This window comes from Ictidomys tridecemlineatus, chromosome 6, assembly GCF_052094955.1.
Source record: "Ictidomys tridecemlineatus isolate mIctTri1 chromosome 6, mIctTri1.hap1, whole genome shotgun sequence".
In the NCBI taxonomy this organism is placed as follows: Eukaryota; Metazoa; Chordata; class Mammalia; order Rodentia; family Sciuridae; genus Ictidomys; species Ictidomys tridecemlineatus.
In genome coordinates, this window is record NC_135482.1 from 89467618 (window position 1) to 89488643 (window position 21026).

General features: G+C 35.9%; 1 protein-coding gene across 1 annotated transcript in view; it reads right to left on the bottom strand.

Moving 5' to 3' along the window:
• Window positions 1-21026, bottom strand: part of Pik3c2g (phosphatidylinositol-4-phosphate 3-kinase catalytic subunit type 2 gamma) — a 318773-nt gene that overhangs the window by 75077 nt on the left and 222670 nt on the right. Inside the window, exons 24-25 of the mRNA XM_078015186.1 lie at window positions 15328-15484; window positions 8392-8501 (exon numbers count right to left, since the gene is read on the bottom strand). Of these exons, the coding sequence (XP_077871312.1) occupies window positions 8392-8501; window positions 15328-15484 (267 nt within the window). The remainder of the gene's footprint in view (window positions 1-8391; window positions 8502-15327; window positions 15485-21026) is intronic.

Genomic DNA, 21026 nt, shown 5'->3' on the forward strand with positions numbered 1-21026 from the left:
GCTGTTTTCTAAGTTGAGGTTTCAAGTCTTCAGAATTCATGCTACAAAGTCAGTGAGTCTTAGGTAAATGTCACCACCAGACCCCACCTGCATACCAACGAGAATTCCAAGTTCTGCAGCTTGATTACCAATAGGTCATTCTTATATCTTCTCATGGAGGCACTTCACAAAAGTTGGCCAAATCAAAGCAAATGGAATGAAGGAACCAGGGAAGGCTTGATGGCTTTGTCTTATAATCTATAAAGTAATATGCCAGTGAAAAGCTATTCCAGATTTCTGTCCCTATGCTAGAAGCCAGCTTATTTTATTGATGATATTAAAGTGAAATCCAATGCAAAATAAGAAAATTAATGTACAACAATATAGAATAATCAATAGTGATATATGGCACTATAATTAAGGTTATAAAAATCTTTAAAATATGAAAAAATTACTTAAAAATATAATAAATTATTTTAGTCCAGTTGCTTGTTAAGTCACAGGAATATAGCAGCCATAGGCAGTGCATAGTTCAGGAACACCAGTGTAGACTAACTGGTACACAGATCTGTTAGACAGATAACAGCTATTGTGAAATGGTGCCATCTGGACTATTTATCTTATTAACTAGTGATTTTTGGTATCCTTGGTAGTTACATTAAACTTTTCAAAGCTTTTAACCATTAGATTGATACTAAAGAGTTTAAAATATATATATATTTTTCAATCCTGACTCAATATGTAGACAAATTAGGCAAATTGCCAGTATAACTTATATAATTCCAAACCAGAGATTATTCTAGTGCAGAAATTTAGAACAGCAACCAAGCTATCAAACATCATAATGAGCATGACTGGCCACACAAATAGGATGTAAGCTACCTTAAATGCTATTATACCTGCAGGTAGGAAAAAAAAAAAGGTTATAAAGTCAATAGAGTTCAGATTAGTTATTATGTTTGAAAGATAATGACCTTCACAATGAGAGAAATACATTTGTTTTAATTTGCTTTTCTCTTTGAATCTGCTTTCAAATTTTAGGGAAAGTTGGACAGCTTGTTTTTTAATTCCTCTTAAGTTCTGTTTTTTTTTTCTGTGTTTATTTCTGCTGTTATCAATAACTATGTTATTGACCTTTATTTGTGAGACTACAACCATTTATAAGAAAACAATTTAAAAGCTACTGAAATAAATTTAAAAATTAATTATAAAAGATCCCAGGGGTCTGCATCTCTATCCAATGGTGTTTTTCTCAATTTTGAAAAGAAACTAGGTATAAAGCCATTGAACTATGTTTCGATACTTTTGAGCGTAGTCTTATCTCACTCTTGAGCTATGAGAGACGGACAAGGAGGAACAAAGGGACACAGGAATTCTGGCATTTTTTCTTCAAACCCTGTGTGGCTTAGGAACTTTGGCTCCAGTGTCCATGTGTAGATTCTGGTGCACTCTCAGTGGATGTCACCAACATGTCTTGGGGTTTCATGGTCGTGTGGGTTGAGTCACTGAGTCTGTTCTGCCCAGTGGCCTATCCTAAGACTGATCTCTAAACAACATTCTGAGAAGTGATGTAGGCAGTTCTTTGTGAACGGATGGCCCATGAGAGAACTGGGGATGGGCAACAGAATGCATGGAACCTCAGCAGGAAGAACTCTGTCCAACAAGGAGAAAGACAACTAGGCAAGTCAATTAAACTGCCTGACTCTGGAATTTCCTCTGTAGAACACTGGTCAACAGGTAAAGAGAAGTAGAAAATGGTAGACTGTCTATGTTTCCATTAGAAACAAGAAAGATCCTATTATTTTCTGGGATTTGTTAGGTTGAGTCCATGCATATCCTGTACCCTATGGCTATAGAATCTTTGGCTCTTGCTACTGAAAACTTCACTAATGTAATTTTCATTAAGTTTGGGGTTTTGCTTCACTTCAAGCTGGCTTCAGTTTTAGCTGAAGAACGGTAGATATTACATTTACTGTTGTGGTTTGGATGTGAGGTGTGCCCCCAAAGCAAGAAGGTTTAGAGGAAAAATGTTTGGCTTATGAGAGCCTTAACCCCATCAGTGAATTGATCACCGGATGGGGTTAGTTGAGTGATAATTGAAGGTAGGTGGGGTGTGGCTGGAGGAGGTGTGGGAGATGTGGCTTTGGGATATATATTTGTATCTGGCTAGTGGAGTCTGTCTTTCTGTTTTCTGGCCATCACGTGAGCTGCTTCCTCCGCCCTATTCTTCTGCCATGATGTATCACCTCACCTCGAGATCTAAAGAATGGAGCCTGCTGTCTATGTATTGAGACCTCTGACATCGTGAGCCCCCCATATAAACTTTTCCTCCTCTACAGTTGTTCTGGTTGGGTCTTTTAGTCACAGTCGTGAAAAAGTTGACTCAAACACCTACTGAACCAGAGAATCTGTGTGGCAGATTTTGTGTATATCTGGGAATACATGAACAATTTCTAATTTTTGGAGAAGGAAATAGATGACGTGAAAAGCAATCTGCGTGTGTGGAACGGGAGGAAGGCAGCAAAGCCTATGCTTAATCATTCCAGTCTGGTTTGTGAAGTAGGCTATCTGTTTCGAAGGACAGCTACCCCGAAGTTTGAGAGTGATTGAAATTTCTGAAATAACCCGTTTGGACAGCATTTTAATGGATGGTTTCTTTTGTTGCCAAGCAGTGGGTTCTGCAGAGAAATTCTATGAGAGTATCAATTTGCAGGGGACTGAGTCATGATACTTTCTTGATTCTATTCAACAGCACTCAGCTGTAAGGGGAGTAGAAGAGACTGCGGGAAGCAGAGAGGAGTTGAAAATGATGTGAAAAACTTTTGTGGCCAGCAAACCAATCTTATTTTCATTTTTCTTATAAATACCATTAATTATAACTTTTAATGCCACACAGTATAACATCCTCTAAAACTCCTATGATTAGCTCTTGACCCAGAATGTATATGCCTAGGAATGAGAATCCTGTACTGTTTATCATGCTTCGAAAGACAGAAAAAGCCATTTCCTTTCTTTAAGTCTCAAATAGGGCCCAGAAGGGCAGCCTGTTCCTGTTAATTCTGAAGTAAGGACTAGAGCACTTAGGATAACCACACATGCTATGTCTCAGGTATCTTAGACCTCACTTGTGAGTGCACCCCCAACCCTGTGAGCTTGGTAGGGGTGGGGGGTAGATATTCTGTCTTATTTTTATCTGTAACATAGTATCCACATTAGAATTAAAATGTCATAAAGTACTTTCAGCCTCTTATAGCAAGGAAAATAAAGTTTTAAAACAGGGAATTTCTCTCTCTCTCTCTCTCTCTCTCTCTCTCTATATATATATATATATATATATATTACATAGTTATATAATATATATTGGCTCCACATCCACGAATTCAACCAATGACAGTCAAAAACATTTGAACAAAAATTGCATCTGTATTGACCATGTACAGGTATTTTTTTCTTGCTATTATTTCCTAAACAATATAGTTATGACTACTATTGGCATAGCATTTGTGTTGTTTTAGATATTTAAAATAACATAGAGGTAGGTTAGAGTATATAGGAAGATGTACATAAGTTATATGCATACTGTATGCCATTTATAGAAGGAAGTTGGCATTCATGGATTTTGATTATCTTTGGGAAATCATAAAGCAAATCCCCCATGAATGCCCGGGGCAACAGTAAACCAGTACATGCAATTTTTAACATTTATATGAAACATGAATATTGTGTCAAAGTTGCATTATTGTTTATAATTAAACTAGATAGTTTTTCATTATTTAAGGATTTAAAAAGAAATGCTATATAATTTATTTATAATTTTAAAATATACAAGTAATAGGTCATAGGAAACTCTTTTGAATGGTAATCAAAGGCACTAACAATGAAGGTTTCTTGACCTTCTTTAACAAGTTGTTCATTATGCTAGAAGGATTGTGTGATAGAAAAGATCCTCAAAACTCAGTGTGTCAGTGAGTGTGTGTGTGTGTGTGTGTGTGTATGTGTGTATAGACACAGAATTTAGAGAATTGAATAGACACATTAAATTCACATTAATTCCTATCTAAAATATAAGTATGCAATTTAGACAATAGGATAAAATATAATGCTGGGGCAGACTCCTAGAAGTTGTTATGGTTTGGATTTGAAGTGTCCCCCAAAGACTCGTGTGTTCAAGGCTTGGTCTCCAATGCAGCATTGTTCAGAGCTGGAGCTTTTGGGAAGTGATTGGATCATGCAGGCTCTGACCTCATCAGTGGGTCTATTGACACCTGAATGAACTACTAGAAGGCAGTGGCAACTGTAGAAAGTGGGACCTGGTTAAAGGAAGTAGCCCACTGAGGGTATGTCTTGGAAGTAGGTCACGGGGCTTTGTCCCTGCTCCCATCCTGTCTTTGCTTCCTCACTGCCATGAGCTGACGGTTTTCCTTCTGCCACATCCCTTCACCAGGATGCTGTCTTTCCTCAGGCCCAGAGACACAGTGCAGCTGAGCATGGACTGAAACCTCTGAAACCATTAGCCAAAATAAATCTCTAAGTTGTTTTTCTCAGGTATTTGTCACGGTGACAAAAAGCTGACTAACACAAAGGTTAAGGGAGAACAAGACTCAGGAGATTTCTCTGAGAACAAAAGTATCTAACAGAGGCTCAAGCTATTTGGGAACAGGCCAAAGTAGAAAACGCAGAGAAGGTAACTGCCAGGGAGTCATTAGCCATGACTCCAAAGGCAGCAATTATAGATCTCGAAATGCCACAACCAGGGCACTCCAAGTGGTGGCACAGAGCTGATAGTTCTGGGAATGGGCTTCTGTTCTCTGCCGAGGATCGGGGTATTCACACCCTGAGGATTAGTGCCTAAGAAAGGGTGAAGGATGCATCATGATGAAACTTCAGCCAAAGCACCCTCTGAAGAACTTTGAAAAACTGTGGTCTGGATTACAAAGCAGCACACATGTGAGAGCCTGCATACAGAAGAAGTGATTTTGAGCATACAGAGGATTGGTCAAGACCCTACATTCTGGAGCATTTGAATCGTGGCTCTGGTTCCTTCTGGCTGTGTCCTTGGGAAAACTGTTTAACTTCTCTGGAGTCTCTATTCACTAATTTAAAAATGTAGATTAAGAATATTACCTTATAGGTTGATATGACAATTAAATACATTAACTATGAAAAGAACTTGGACAAGGCCTGACACATCATAAGTATTATATTAGATGTTAGCTATTGTTATTTGTCTTTCTATACTTATACTTAAGTTCGGATGTTTAAATTGCATTTTCCCTTGTATTTAATGGGCTTGTTTCACATTCAGTCATGAGGGGGTAGGAATATGTCTCCTGCTTTACTTGGAAGAAATTGACGTAACTGACCAAGATATTAATTGACATGTATGTAACTCAGTTATAAATTTAGTACAAGATATGACATGTTCTATCGAATTAGGGAGGAAAAGAAGATCAATGAGTTACTGGAATAATGAGAGGCTTCATGGATGAAAGTACTAATTGTCCAGATGTCAGGGATGGGTGGGACTGAAAGTTAGATCAGAGACACCCCGCCTCTAGAAATATTGTGATTCTGTATATAAGTTAAATAGATAAAGGAAGAATGAATGTACATTAGGAAAGTGATCTTCTTTAAGAATAACAGAGGGGGGATATACCTTGAGAAGACCATTAGGTGATGGGAAGCTAGGAAGTAAGAGCTAGGAAATGGAAAGCCAAGTAATATTATTAAACAGAAGAATAACCTGCTGTTATTAGAGAATTGAATAGACACATTAAATGCACATTAATTCCTATCTAAAATATAAGTATTCAGTTTAGACAATAGGATAAAATACAATGCTGGGGCAGACTCCTAGAAGTTGTTATGGTTTGGATTTGAAGTGTCCCCCAAAGACTCATGTGTTCAAGCCTTGGTCTCCAATGCAGCATTGTTCAGAGTGTTTACAGAACAAGATGTTTTTAAGTCTGCAATGAAGAACAAGTTCTTTCTCTAAAAGTGTTCTGTAGAAAGTTCTATAAGAAAGTTTAATTTGCAGAACATATAGCATAGCATCCTCAAGTGTGACGATTAACTTGGCAGAGGTATGCAAGTGGGATAATGAGGTCTAGCTCATTGCCATGAAGTTACTGGCTTAGATCTATTCACATTGTCTCATGTCCTTGTCCTCTTAAATCAGAAGAGGAAATGAGTCACCCTAGGCAAACTGTCCTCTATCCAAGACTGTGCTCTCAACACATCTGGGTGTGTCAGATGCAGGAGAGAAATGGAAAGGGACAGGACCCTGGCAGACGAAGTCTGTTTGCATTTTTCCTTTGACCAGGGCCTGAAAGACCTTTTTTTCATCTGAATCAATATATGGCTTTTCTTGACTTCTAAGTGGCAGGAAAGATGATCAGCAAACTGCAGTACTGTAATTGTCTAACTAATGATGCATCTCAAAAATAGGTCCTGCAATCCAACTATCCATTTCCTTACTTCACCATTTCTGACCTTCTCTGTGTAACTTCTCTATTTCCTTCCCTGGTCCCCCTGACATGTCTGTCATGCCACAGACCATTTTAAGTAAAGGAGTTCCATTCAGATCTTGGGATAATCTGAGGGGCTATTTTTGGTACCATGCCAACCCACTCATGTTGGATGGAGTTATTTGGATGGGGAGTGGGAAGCTGGAGTGAAAGGAATTAATTCCTGCTGATGTGGTTCCTGGAGCTACCTTGAGCTCCCAGGACCTCTAGGCTTAGTGTTGAATGTCTCCCTGTTCCTCCTGAAGCTAGATGGTGACCCTTTCTCTGAGTTTTCTCACACAAAGTCCCCATCCCTATTGGTTGAGATAACTTGAGAATCTCTTCATCTTTGAAACAAAGGGTCTAAAATGCCTATCCAGGTCTTAAAGCTAATGTCTTTGACTGCAATCATTTGTCAATATTTGAGATTTTTGTTAATGTAAATAAACAAATTCTTCTTCCAGATTTAACTGTACTATTAAAGGACATTTTTCAAGACTATCAAAAACTTTCTGTATTTTCCTATTGAATCTAATGGCAGACTTTTTAAAAAAAAATACTAGGTATTGAACCTGGGGGTGTTCTAGCCATCCTCTGCTTTATCAGTCAGAGTCATTGTGATTGCAGGCCGTGCCACTGTGCCCTGCTATAATGGTAGAATTTTTACAAATCTAATTAGGTAAAGGGAAGGTTTTAACAGGAGCTCTGTGTGGTATACCTTATCATATCATATTGCTTCCAATATTGACTGCTGGAAAAACCTTTGACCAGAAAAGTAAGACCTGGATTTTAGTCCTATTCTGCTTCTTCTGTTAATCATGGCAAACATACCTAATTCTTTGGATCTCAGTTTTCTCATTTAAATGTTCATTATTAAAACACATGAAGTATAAAGGTTCCCAGCTCTAATAGTTTTTGATTCTGTCACATTTCTTCTCTTCAACCACAAGGGTATGAAGTTAACGAAATGGAAACCTCTGAGACAAGTAAAATTGCCAAGTGCACAGGACATCCCCATGAAGCCTTTTTCTACATCCTTGGATTAGGGAGAGAGTCCTAACTGTACATTCTGGAAGGGGAGAGAAAAGATTAATGTTGAGAGAGGTTTTTATAATTATTATTTTCTTCAAAAGCATACATTCTATTATATGTGTTTATAAATTTTTGGCTTAAAATATTAGAATGGTTAAAAATTAGACAAATAAGTTTCACTGTTAAGAGGTTACAGGAAAAAAGGAATGCTGTTTTTCTCTACTTAAACTGTTTACTGAGACAATTAGAGCTGACATTTATTGAATACCTAAAATAGACCAGGAATTATGTTATGCATTCAAAAAGCAAAGTTCAAAAGGAACTTATATTATCAAATGCACTGCCCTTTGGACAATGATTTTGGGTATAATTGATATTCATAGTATTCTGCCTAGACTGTTACCTTGATGTACAATAGTGTTTTCCCAGACTTGCTTAATAAAAAATAGATTAAAAATAAAAGGTAGTCACAGGTCTTTGACCAAATATCCCTATGTTTGTATTGTCTTACAGATGAAAGTAGTAAGTCCATTTCTCATCATAAATCATTTTTTTCTAAATTGTTTTTCTGGACATAGTTCAAGTAGAACAACCAATCTATTTATGTCAGCCCTTGCTCTTTTCAATGACCTCTTATTGAGCAATCTGCTAGATGAAGGGCTGGTTAGCAAACAATAGCTTGCTACAAAAACACTGACTAAGGCCTGCCAGGCATGCGTGCTGCTCCACTCTGTTCTCTGGAAATTAGCACCCAAGCTGATTCTAGAAATGGCAGCTTCATGAAATTATTGCTTTACCAGAAATCACCTTAGATGTGGAACTTCTGTCTGACATGCAATCTTATGCACACTCACACATTCACAGCTCATCTTACTTGGTAAAATGGCTTGTTGCTTCTAGGTCTGTGTCTTGTGGACGAAGATTATCATACACATATTTCAGGTCTTGGATTCCACTTAGCTCAGGCAGTCCTGCATGTAGCATCTTTGTAACAATAAAATCCAAAACCAAAAAACAAATAAACAAACAAACAAAAAGAGGAAATGCAGAAAAGAAATTAGACTCATTTGGTTTATTCTGATAGGCATATAAACATAAGTTTGCATACAATGGTCTTCAATTTATATATGGGAATGAATGTAGGTTCATGAGTTTTAGTGGTAGAAGCAATAGCAACAATAATAAAAAGAATGATTGTAATTGGCAAAATGCTCATAGATTAACAATTTAATTTAATTTTCCTAGTAGACCAGTGAAGAAAGCATGAAATTCCTTTTATCCCCATGTCAGAATTTCTGGATCCTCCACTTAAAATCTGAGTGATCTTGAGAAAGTTCCTTAACTCACTGAATTTCTACTTTCTCATTTCTAAAGTACGTATAAAAATACCCAACATGCTCTGGGAGAATCAAATGGCTAATGAATGAGAGATACTTTTGCACATTTCAGAATATTACACAAAACTTATATAATATTGTGCATTTTAGAGAAGATAAGTTTAATCCCTAGAAAGCTGCAAGTGGCATGTCCAGTTCAAATGATGTGTAACAGCGGAGTATAACACTGTTATACTCTGGTGCTTAGTCCTCTCTTTCTTCATGACTCCGTGGCTCACTCTCACATTGCAGTCTTCCCCAGTTGAATGGTGACATTATTTATTAAAGATTATTAAGTAATGAAATAATTAAGAATAAAATTGAACAGGTATTTTTCTGCTAATCTTCAGAAAAGTACTTTGTTTACCTTACGCTGTAGACTGAAGGGATAATATTCTCTTTAGTTGTAGGCAAAATTCTCAGAGGAAAAAAAAAACATAGGTCTTTTTGAAACAAATTTGAACTTTTTCAAGAAGAAGAAAACTATTTTTCAGGACTTCTATGACTAAGATGATAAATGATTTCCTGTTCTGAAATAGAGACAGTTTTACAATGAGAAGTTAATCCTAATAATCAAGGACAAAGTGATTACGTGGTTGTGGTTGTAGAGGAAGGGTGAAGTTGTATTTGATTTGATGAAGTTTGAATGAAAAAAATGTGGGTTTGAAAATGCTCTTCTTTCCCACAGTCCCCACCCAGGCTGAGGGAACAGCATGTATGGATGTACAAAGGAGACCAAGATGTTTTTAACTGTGCTTGCAAAAAGAAATCCAGGAAGGTTTTCTGGAAAACAGAGAATTATATGTCTGATCACCAAGAGATGGGGATGAAAAAGCAAACAGGGTAGAGTATTTTACAATGTTAAAGATGTGTGCCATAAAGTAAAGAGCTCTCTCTAAAGTAAGAGAGAGCTCTTCAAATGTTTTTACATTTGACTGAAAGAACTGACTCTGTTTCAGAAAGATCACCATGGCTGTGTATCAAAATTCATTAGACAGGGTCCATGTAAGAGGCTGGACTAGAAACTGGTTTGGAGTGGAGACATTATTGGATCTCAAATATATGAAGAAAGTAGAATTGGGAAAACTGAGTGATTGATTGAATATATCGAGAGAGCTGAAAAGAGTCCAAAGCACACAGCTGTAAATATAGATTTGGGAGTCATTAGCACACAGTTGATAGCTGAAACCACAGAAATGGATCAGCTAGTCCTCGAGAGTTGCCAACTGCCTCTCCTCATGGGCAATTGGGTGGCATTTCAAATCACCATATCTAAATTTGAGTCAGTTCTATCAATCTTTCCTCCTTTTTTCCTGTTTCATATCTCCCTTTAAACTGTCACCTTTGTGCAGCTGACAAGAAATTCATATTTTCTTCCAATCCCTATTTTTCCTGATTTTCATGGTCAATCACTTAATTCTATGAAAAAATTTCAACAGACTCTCGGATTCATTCCCCTGTGTTTCACTGCAACTACCCGTGTTCTAGTTCAGCTCTTTATATTCCTTTGCCTAGGTTTCTTGAATAACTTCTCGAACCCTTAAATCTTTAATTCCATAAATTGATTTATCTATCTAACACTCAAGAAGGACAATGGTACTGTCTTCTCTATAAACAAACATACTTCTCTTATTTTTTTAAGGGTCTATGTATCAAAGTCTAAACCTCATTCTGGTCATAAATGACTTTTATAATCTAACTTCGATATCACTTCAACCTTGTCTTTTCCTACAGAGGCCTCCATCTGTACTATAGATTAGGCACACTTGATCACATCCATTTCCAACACATGCTGTACCCAAGCTCTTAAAACTGCCATGGATACTTATATGCCTCCCCCAACTCCTAGTCAGTAATGCTTTTCCTCTCCTTCCTTGGCTATGAAAATCTTTTACAGTGCTCCACTTAAATACTTCTTCCTCCTTGAAGCATCACTGATCCTCTTGATGAGGTTTAATTACTGCTATCTTTGTATCTTTGTTTAATTACTGCTCTACCTTTCACAGTACTAATTCCTAGCTTTTACTATGTGTTGTTTATGAAGGTTTTTTTTTTCATATTAGATTTTAAGTTTTTTGAGAGCAGGAATTGAGCTTTGATTCAGTGTTGATCTGTCTATATTGCTTAGCATGGTGCTTTGTAAATAGTTGGAACTTCATGTAAGTCTGTGGAATAATGCATGAATGGGTAAATGAATAAATGAGTGAATAGAAAAAATTCCAGATGCTATTAGGCTTTGAAAACATGCTACTAGCAAAGTCAGCACTGACTGACTACTAACCAAAATCAACCACAGGGAGACACATTCCCAACAGCAATTAGAATCCAGATTAGGTTTTATCTCATCATCTCTGTACTTAGAGTCCTAGAGACATCTGCGTACTTATTGAGGCAGATTTCTTTTTTTATCCCACCATGATCATTCATTAGCTAAAAACAGGCTTCTTCTTTAGAGCTTATGTTGGATTCTACTCTTATTTGAATACCCTGAATTGACACCTGCCTGGCCAGGACTCTGTCAAACATTTCTTTTGGAAGGTAGGTGCTACGTTTACTCTTTCCTCTGTCTACACAACACACAGACACACACAGACACACACACACACACACACACACATTATAGTGCATCCAAGTACAGACTGTCAAAGCAGATGCACTTCTCTCTCTCCCCATTTGTCCCTGAGTAAAGGTGGCCAGTGCTAAGTTTGCCATTAATAATGTTTCCCTTTCTTGGAGAGGAATGGAGGATGTGGGTGTTGTGATTGAACCCTACAGGATGCTGATGGCCCCTGGTAGCTGAACCACTTAGCCATATCTGTTCTCTGCCCCCTGGCAATGTGGTTCAAGTGCCTCCTGGTCTAGACTGCATGGGCAATTTCTGTAACTGAGGCAGTAGGGAAGGGAAAGATCAGGTAGAACAGGCATTGGACAGATGTAGATAATGACTAAATAAGTAATATAAGGACAAGAGCATTTTAAAAGTTTCTATTTCTGTTCTTGTCCTACTAAGTCCAAATCTATTTTTATAGCTTTGCTTAGAGAGGTAGGCAGTCTTCCCTGCATCATAGAGAAACTAGTAAGATTTCTGCAGGGAAATATCTGATATAATAATGGGTGTAATAAACATTTTAAACTGGGTGAATGGTCCTTGTGTTCTTTCGGAGTCTTTCATAATAGTTGATATTGATTTTTTAATGAGAGAAAAGCTGATGAAATACAGGCTTTTATGTAAGTGAATTCAGCCACTAACACTCTTGGGTCTCCTACAGATGTTGCTTTTAAGTAAGATGGGAATTTCATAGATTATTTTTTCCCAGGAGGAAATAAAGAACACTGAAAATATCTGTAAACCTGCTCTGCTCTCTGCTGAGGATGAGTCAATAACTCCAGAGTGAACCCACCAAATACCCGTGGCTAATAACACTGGGTACTGACCTTTCATGGAAGATAGAATTTATGGCCCATGCCAAGTATATCTCAAGTCGTAAATGGGCCATGGCTTATTAGATTGAATTATTTTAAAGGAATTTAACACTAAGAATCAGCTTGAGACAGAATTGAGGGGAAGGTAGATACATGCATAAGTGAAAAATAATCTTTCACAAATTTAAACTTGTTTTTTATTTTATAAGAAGGTTTACCAGAGAACCTGTGGTCCTGAAACCTTCATTAAATGCTTTATTCATGGAGTCCCATAAGATCCACCCTTGAGAAAAAAGAAAGGAATTTAAAGGTAAATGATCAAAAACTGAGGAAACAGCACACTGATGTTTTATGTTTGTTTATGGGTTTAATTGGTCCAGATTGCTTCTCTTCTGTTTCAGTTTAATAGTCTAAATCAAAGATTATATGCTTAATCTGAATTAATACCTTCCATTGTCAACACTTTTTCCTTAGCCTAAAAGTCAAGCCTTGATTAAATTAGAACATAGAACAATTTTTTAATATATTATATACCAGAAACTTGCAAAAACCAAAGTATTTATGAGGAATTATTTTGAGTAAATACCATGTATCTATTTCTTTTATATGAAATAGCATTACATATGGAATGACATTAATGATTATTTAATAAATTATAACACATGTTGAATCTTTTTTAAGGTATATAGAAAAATTAATTAAACAAGAGAAAAAACCTACCAGTAGCTTTCTGAATCTATTTTTTGAGAGGTTGTCCTTTCATATTATTTAACTTGCTAAATTGTCATCCAGCATAATTTTAGTGTCACCTGAGAAGCTATATTTGTGTTTTTCTGCTTTAGGTATATTTTTGAAATGTCTCTGGTAAGGCAGTTGGTAAAATTTGGAATTACTCCTTTTATGCAGTTATTTATAGCATTATAGACATTTTGAAATGTTGGACACCTCATTTATTTGTATACACAATTTTAGCTCCCTTACTAAATTCAAAAAAACTTTAAACTCTGACTAGGTCATATACATTGACATATCATTCACCGTGTCTGTCATACAGTAAGCATACAGGAGCTCATGGATTCATGAATTGATCTTGCTAAAGTCTAAGGGGATATTAGAGTTGATACTGCCTCTATGTTGGAGTCAAGTTCATGGACTTAGTCCTTGTCGAGTTTGCTTTGTGGTATGAACTTGGCTTATTATAATCTGTAAGCCATCCCATACAGCACTATGGTCTGATAGAACTGAGAGAGAGAATGCAGACTATCAGTATGAATCATTGGCTGTTTTTGGAAATTCAATTGGAAGACTCAGGAGATGGTCAGAACCTTCTGTATTTAGTTTACATAAGAAGAAACCAAAGTGTCTTTTTACATGAAGGATATGTTTCTAGTATTTTTAGAAATCTTTATTTTTCAAGGTAGAAAGAAGCACAGTGGCTATGTTGTTTGAAAGTTAAAACCAGACTCCAAATTGTTGCAACAAAGTCAACATTTATTCAGTAGGACTAGCTAGAATTTTTCTGTGATGATGGAGGATGTTTTTATATAGGTGCTGTCCCATATGGTGCCACTTGCCACAAGGCTTATTGAGCGTTTTAAAAGTAACTCATAAAACTGGGCATGCTGGTGCGTATCTGTAATCCCGGAAGACTAAGGCATGAGGATCACAAGTTCAAGGGATCTTCAGCAATTTAATGAGACCCTGTCTCATCATAAAAAATAAAAGAGAACTATGTATGTAGCTCAGTGGTAGAGTTTTCCTGGATTCAATTCCCAGTACCAAGAAGAAAAAAAAAAGTTGCTAGTGAGATTGAGGAACTGAATTTTTAATTTACATAATAATAATTTCAATTTAAATGAGATTAGCTTTAATTTGACCAGAGGATACTGTACTGAACAGTGTTCTTGTAAAGTAACAAGAATTTAGCATAATAATATTATCCAATTGAACATTACTATGTGACAGGTACTATTCTAAATGCTTTATATTAGTTGTCAATTAGGATTATTATGAATTTAATCAATTAATATCCATAAAGCATTTACAACAGTGCCTGGTCTAGGCAAAGTATTCATTATTAGATCATTTATTCATCAACTCTACAAGGTAGATGCTATTATCTTCATTTAGTAGTATTTTTAGGATTAGGTAACATACTCTGAGGAATGGAATCCATAAAATGTCAAGCTAGATTCAAACTCAGGGAGGCCCAACCTCTAACTCTATGCCTTTAATAACATCTAGCAGATTTATTGTCCTCTGAAAGCTTTTAACCACTTTGAATTGACTCTATGCCCCACACTGATGGACCGTGGAATGCTTCTCTCCGACAAATTGATGCAATTACTGGTGTGTATGTTGTAACCAAGGGAATCACATCCTTCTCCCAGAATATCTTTCTTTCAGGCTACCCCCTCCCATGTAACTCTTCTTCATCTCTTTGGATTGAACAGAGGAAAGAAATATTAAATTTCCCCTATTAATCAACAGAGCATATAGGATCATGTCTCAATAGATCAAGAGCACAAATGGACTCTTCTCTGAATTGCTAGCAAGTCACTTTACATTTTGACTCTTAGTTTTTTAATCTAAAAAATAGGCAAATGGGCAGAGATTGGAGGAAACCAGGAAAAATTATTGCTTGGTCTGCATCATTAGGTTGCCATGGATATATAAAGGAGAGAATTTTTAAGCATTTTTGAAAAATACTACTGCACAATAAAATCTAAGGTGCTTAAAAACCTGAGTAAAAATATACAGGGATAACCTCTGAGTGCATCAATATTGTTGGGAATAGGAAAATTTGAGACAATGACTATTATTAATAATAGTTCAACATATTGAATTATCAAAAGTGTGTTTAGAAGGTGTTCCATGGTCCTCTCAGTTTGTTCATTTCTTTCTGTTCTGAAAAGCTCTTTGGGGAACACCAAGCCATTAGCAAAAATAGACTACTGAGAGAGAGACCTGAATGAAGCTTATTATTTTTGTTATTTCCCCAAAGGACTTACCATTTCTAGCAGGTTCAAGAGCAGTTGGCTGTGTTTTCTGACAATATTATATGCTCTACAGCAAAGCTCCACAAAATCTTGGAAATGTTGTGGGTTTTTTCCACCCTCTGTAATAAAGTACTCCATCTCCGATGTAAAAATAAAAGGGGCTCGGTCCCTATGAACCAAAAATAATAGCAATTGTAAGAGAAAGGAGAAATGGTTTGTAGGTTAAATTATGCAGTTGTAACTTATTTCCACTTGAATTTTGTTGTGATTTTTTCTCTTTGCTCTAATGGATGAACCTCCTTCATTGGTTGGTAGCTGGAGAAATTTACTAATTGAGGGCTGCAACAGAGGAAAGGATATTATGTTACTATGTTGATTCATATTATCTCAAGTGTTTAATTCACAATTATATTTGAATGGGAATATCATCTATTAAAATATAAGATCAAATTAATAATAGGATAATATCTATGCAAAGTCTTTAAAGAAAGTATATTTACTGTTAAATTTTGAAATTATAAAACATCATGATTTTCACCTTCCCATATTTAAAAAAAAAAATTCTTCTTTCTTAGAAGATAGCTTGACCTTTTGGAGAAAAAGTGTTTTCAGTAAAAGCTAAGATATTGTAATGAAAGTTCTTTTAGGAAGCAAATTATGAAAAAAATAAATGTTACCAATTTACTGTCATATTCTTAGTAGGGAAAAAGATAGCTATATGTCATTTCACACTAGACCCAATAAAAATGCTGATCAGGTAGGAAGAACAGGAACAGGCCATGTTGTTATATAAGTAATACTGCCCCCTGTAGTCTCAAGGATGGAAAAACCAGAGAGATGGTGATCCTGTTTCCATTTTTTATTATGTTATTTGAGAACTGGAGAGGCCCAAGATGAAGTGTTAACACTTCTAACAGAAACAGCAGAGAGAAGATTGGAGACACCTCTCTTGGATGAAGCTCACTCATTAGATAGTGAAATTATAAAACAGTTTTGATACCAGTTTGTCATGAGTTCTAGGAAAATTTATGGTGGGGATATAGTTTGGGGTAAAAATTATTTAAAAAATGAAGGTCTTTAAAAAATGGATTGGAATAAAATGTGTTTTGAATTTGAGCGTAGCAGCTTGCATACAAATAAGGTTAGACCAAGTCATAATAGAAAAGTTGCATATTTTGAGGTAGGCCTTTTATTTTTTAAAATAAAGAAGAGTGTTCTTTATTGTTGTTGTTTAGCTATTTTAGTAAAGATATAAGAAAGTGGAGAATCTCATGAATCTGGCCTTTTAGAAGTATGGATATTTAGATCAGAAAGCTACAACAGGGGGCTGGGATTGTGGCTCAGCAGTACAGCGCTCACCTAGCATGGGTGGGACCCAGGTTCGATTCTCAGAGCCACATTAAAAAAAAAAAGATTCTCTCTCTCTTTCTCTCTCTCTCTCAAAACAAGAGAAAGCTACAACAGGTATTTTGTGACAGACCTGAGGACATAGACTCCAACTGGAGGCAAAGCATTTAAAAAAATAAAAATAAACTAGCTTTGCTTGGCTGTAGTCATTTCATTTTATTTTAAAATTATATTTTGTGATCCATGTTACCACTGGCCATCCAGAAGAGAGGCTGGAATACCAAGACCTTTATTTCACTTTATATTCATCCACTTAGCAATTTTTTTTTTTTTTAGCACACACTGAGGAATGTGTCTCAACTCCCAAGTCAAAATTCTCAATATTTGGTCAAAATAATTTTTAATGGGCCTTTACTCACTTTCTAACCTATTTTCTATGAATTAACTTTATAAGTCCTTTTTCTTTGGCTAAGCTGGGAGGAGAAGGTGTTGAAAACACGAGATAAAGCATGTGTTCTGACCTTGGGCTTGGTATGTCTCAATTTCCTCCTCTTTAAATGGGTCCATAATACCCAGCTCTTAGAATGGCTGTGAGCACTAACTGGGAAGATGTAGGTCAATGCCTCACACATGGAGAAGGCTGTGCACTTGAGAAGAGCAATGAGTAGGGACACTGTAGGTAGAAAGAAGGGACTACAGGCCCTATGGGTCAGGCTTCAAATAGGTTCCTGCCACTGATGAGTTTGGGACCCCAGGAAGGTTATCTTATGCAGACCTTCATCTCCTCCTCTGTCATATCAGGAAGAAAGCACTTGACTCCTGGATTGGATGACTTAAATGACTTAAAACACGTACAAGTGCTTAGAACACAAGCCTGACATACAGGAGGCATTCAACAAATTTTAGTTATTGTTGTTAGTTCCTAAATGACCAAGAGGATTCTCATAGCTGAACCTTGTCATAGATACATCTCTGTCTTCTGATTAAAAAATGCCATCCAAAAAAGGAACCCCATCTTTACTTTAAAGTTTAATTTATTCCCAGTGTCTCCACGGAACCTCTGTGCTGCATGAGTGGGCCTTTGAATTTGGAAGTATTTTTATATATCACGAACCTTGTAGTCATCACTACTGCTGACATGTAGTAGAGTTTAGTGACTTCCATAATCAGAAAAAAAATCTTAATTTTATATGTTACAGTTTTCCAATTTATTTTCATACTTTCTATACTATGTTTACTACCTTGAATAGAACTTTGGAAATAATTTTACAAGAATTTTAAATTTCACAGATTCATACAAATTTCCCTTCTGATATGATAGATTTACTTTTTTTTTCTTTTCAATAGGAAAAAAATAAAATGGACCAAACTGATTTATCTCTTGGAAAGTTTTTGAAATTATGCTCAATTTCATGAGATAACACATCCTTCTTCTATGGAGCCACCATTATAAATCAGACACAGAAAAACCATACAGAAAGCAAGTATATAAAGAAGCATATCAAACCTAGAGAAAATTATAAACTAATCATAAAATTGGAGAAACAAATTGTATGTATAGACATTATCATAGTCTAAATGTTCAGTAAGTCCAACAAAATAAAATGCTGTATCTTTTCTATATAATTTTAAGGCATACTTCTAAGAATTTTTTAAAATTCAGAATTATACTAAAACTTTTCTATAAATGAAAAGAAGCCTCACATATGAAATAAAATCTGATTCCACTCCTGTAGGCTGTAGGCGTTTTAATTGTGACTTAGTATCAGTTGACTCAAATGCACACCTAATCCTAGGTTGTAGAATTAAGGTTTTAGAGTGTATCTCTGAAATTCAGAATTATATGCCAATTTGATGTATAAATTGGTTGTGGCAAAAAGGAAGGTTGGAGATTGACCTATCAGAGTTATATTATTACATTCCAAAAATCATATGTTGAAAATATTTCATTTATAGTTATATAAATACACCATAGAACTTTTTTATTGTGACAATCCCTACATTAATTTCTAGATTAGTAGTTTTACCATTGTTTAAGTTCTAACCGTTCTCACTTTTGTACCTTTTTCCTGTATTTTTTCCCACTCAGTCTTATTTTCTCTTTCTTTCCTGATGCTCTAATGCTGATTTAGAGATCAAGGTCAAAATATCTTTTCTTACCAGAGGGAAGACATCTTCTCTAATTATCCCTTGCTAGAAGTCTTAGGATTTTTTTTTCAACCCAAGGGACATGTGTGATTTTCAAGAGAAAAGGAAGTATTCCTCCTTTCTTTTATATAGTCTTAGTATCTGATACAATATTTTGATGATATTCTCTTTTATATAATGAATGTAATAATAAATTAACACCATTCTACAGGGAAGGGCTTGTGATAATTAAACACTTATGTGGGAAGACCATGTAAACAAACTTATTATGATTCTATCATTGTGTTGTCAAAATTCAATTCTTTATAAATTTATGACAATTTTTTCCAGGGATGATTAATCTGCAAAAATGCTAAGAGTTTTTATAGATTTCCATAAAAAATGAGAAGTAAGTTGGTGGCTTAAAAAGTATATATATACTTGGACATTTTAGAATATTTATATGAAAGGCAGATAGTAATAACTAAGGGTAAATGAGTTCTCTTGGTATGAGAAATACCAATAACAGGATAGTTAATAACTTGGTCTGTGTTACTTTTGTGTCAGCTTTTCTTTAAGTTGTGTAATAGATATAATATTTTATAAAGTCATTAGAATACCAAGATCATTGTCATAAGCATTTATAGATTGCTGCTACACTGAGGATACATAGAGTTTTAGGCTCTATCTCTGCCTTTTAGATGACTTGAACATAGTTAGAGAGGTATACACTTACAGTTTTAGAGCACTAAAACCATTTGTCAAAAGATACTTATTAAGCATCTACAGTGGATATGTGCAAGGCTTAAAGGTGAGGTTAAAGAGCTTTAAAACCCATTGTTCTAAAAGCAACATAAATGTATTGAATAATAACAATAGTGTTTTGAAAAAATTGCTCTAGAAGTACCATGGAGAAACACTGGGAGGATTATGTGGGTAGATCAGAGGAGAGTTCTGCAGAAAGTTTGATCTGATATGATAATAGCTTAGAGGATGGTGGCATACAGATACAGGGAAGTGGGAAGACAAAACAAAAACAAAAACAAAAACAAAACAAAACAAAACAAACAAACAAACAAAAACTCCAAAAGAAATAAATGGGAAAGACTTCATTATGGTTTGGAATGTGAGAAATAAGAGGTGTCAAGAATAACTTTAAATTTTCTTTCCTTGTGTAGCAGAGAGACTGTACAGAACCTTTCAGAGTAGCTCAGCTGAGAGCTACATTAGAGGGACCTTGGAGACTTTCAAAAGTGGATGACAAGGAAGATATTTGTCTAGGACCTTAGAGAAAAGATGTAGGCTGGAGGTAAAATTTTGTGAGTCAATCTTCGGTTTCTGAAAAGATGAAGTAGGCATATTTCTCCTTGTTCCTCCCACTGACTACACTAAAAATCCCTGTAATTTATATTTAAACAAACATAAAATCACTCCTAAAGGCATAGAAAATAAGACACATTCCTGGAGACATCAATACTCAAGAAACAGCATGGTGGTGTGTTCCCTGAGTTTTCTTTTGCCTTTAGTATTCCAGGCAAGTGGCTGAAGAAGCCTACGATCTAGTATGTGCAGAAATACCAATGGGTGCAGACAAAAAATGGTTCAAGGGAAGCCTGTTCTCTCTAGCCAAAGTACCAAAAAGGGAAGCTTAACAAAACATAAAATGGTTGGCTGAAAATCACTTTATTCCAGCCAAACACGGCTGAAGAGTGTGACCAAAACTCCCCTCATCTTGCAAAGGGCAAGGTGGGGAGGCTAGACTTCTGCTTTTATTAGGCTATAAAGAGGTACCTCAATTTCTTGCTAGGTTGTTGTCTAAGTCATCTAACTAAGGGACTGCAGGTAGAGACACACAGGTCAGTGGAATAGAATGAATAACATAGAAATAGACCTGCACAAATATGGCAAACTGATTTTTTTTTTTTGGTACTGGGAATTGCACGCAACCACTGTACTACATCCCCAGCCCTATTTTATATTTTTATATTAGAGACAAGGTCTCATTGAGTTGCTTAGTGCCTCGAAGTTGCTGAGGCTGGCTTTGAACTCATGATCTTTCTGCCTCAGCCTCCAAGCAGCTGGGATTACAGAAGTGTCCAACAGCTGACCTGCCAAACTGATTTTTAACAACGTTTTGAAAAGCAGTTTGATGGAGAAAGAATACTCCTTTGAACAGATTATACTGAAACATTTGGGTACCCACAGGTAAAAATATAAACCTTGATCTAAACCTCAAA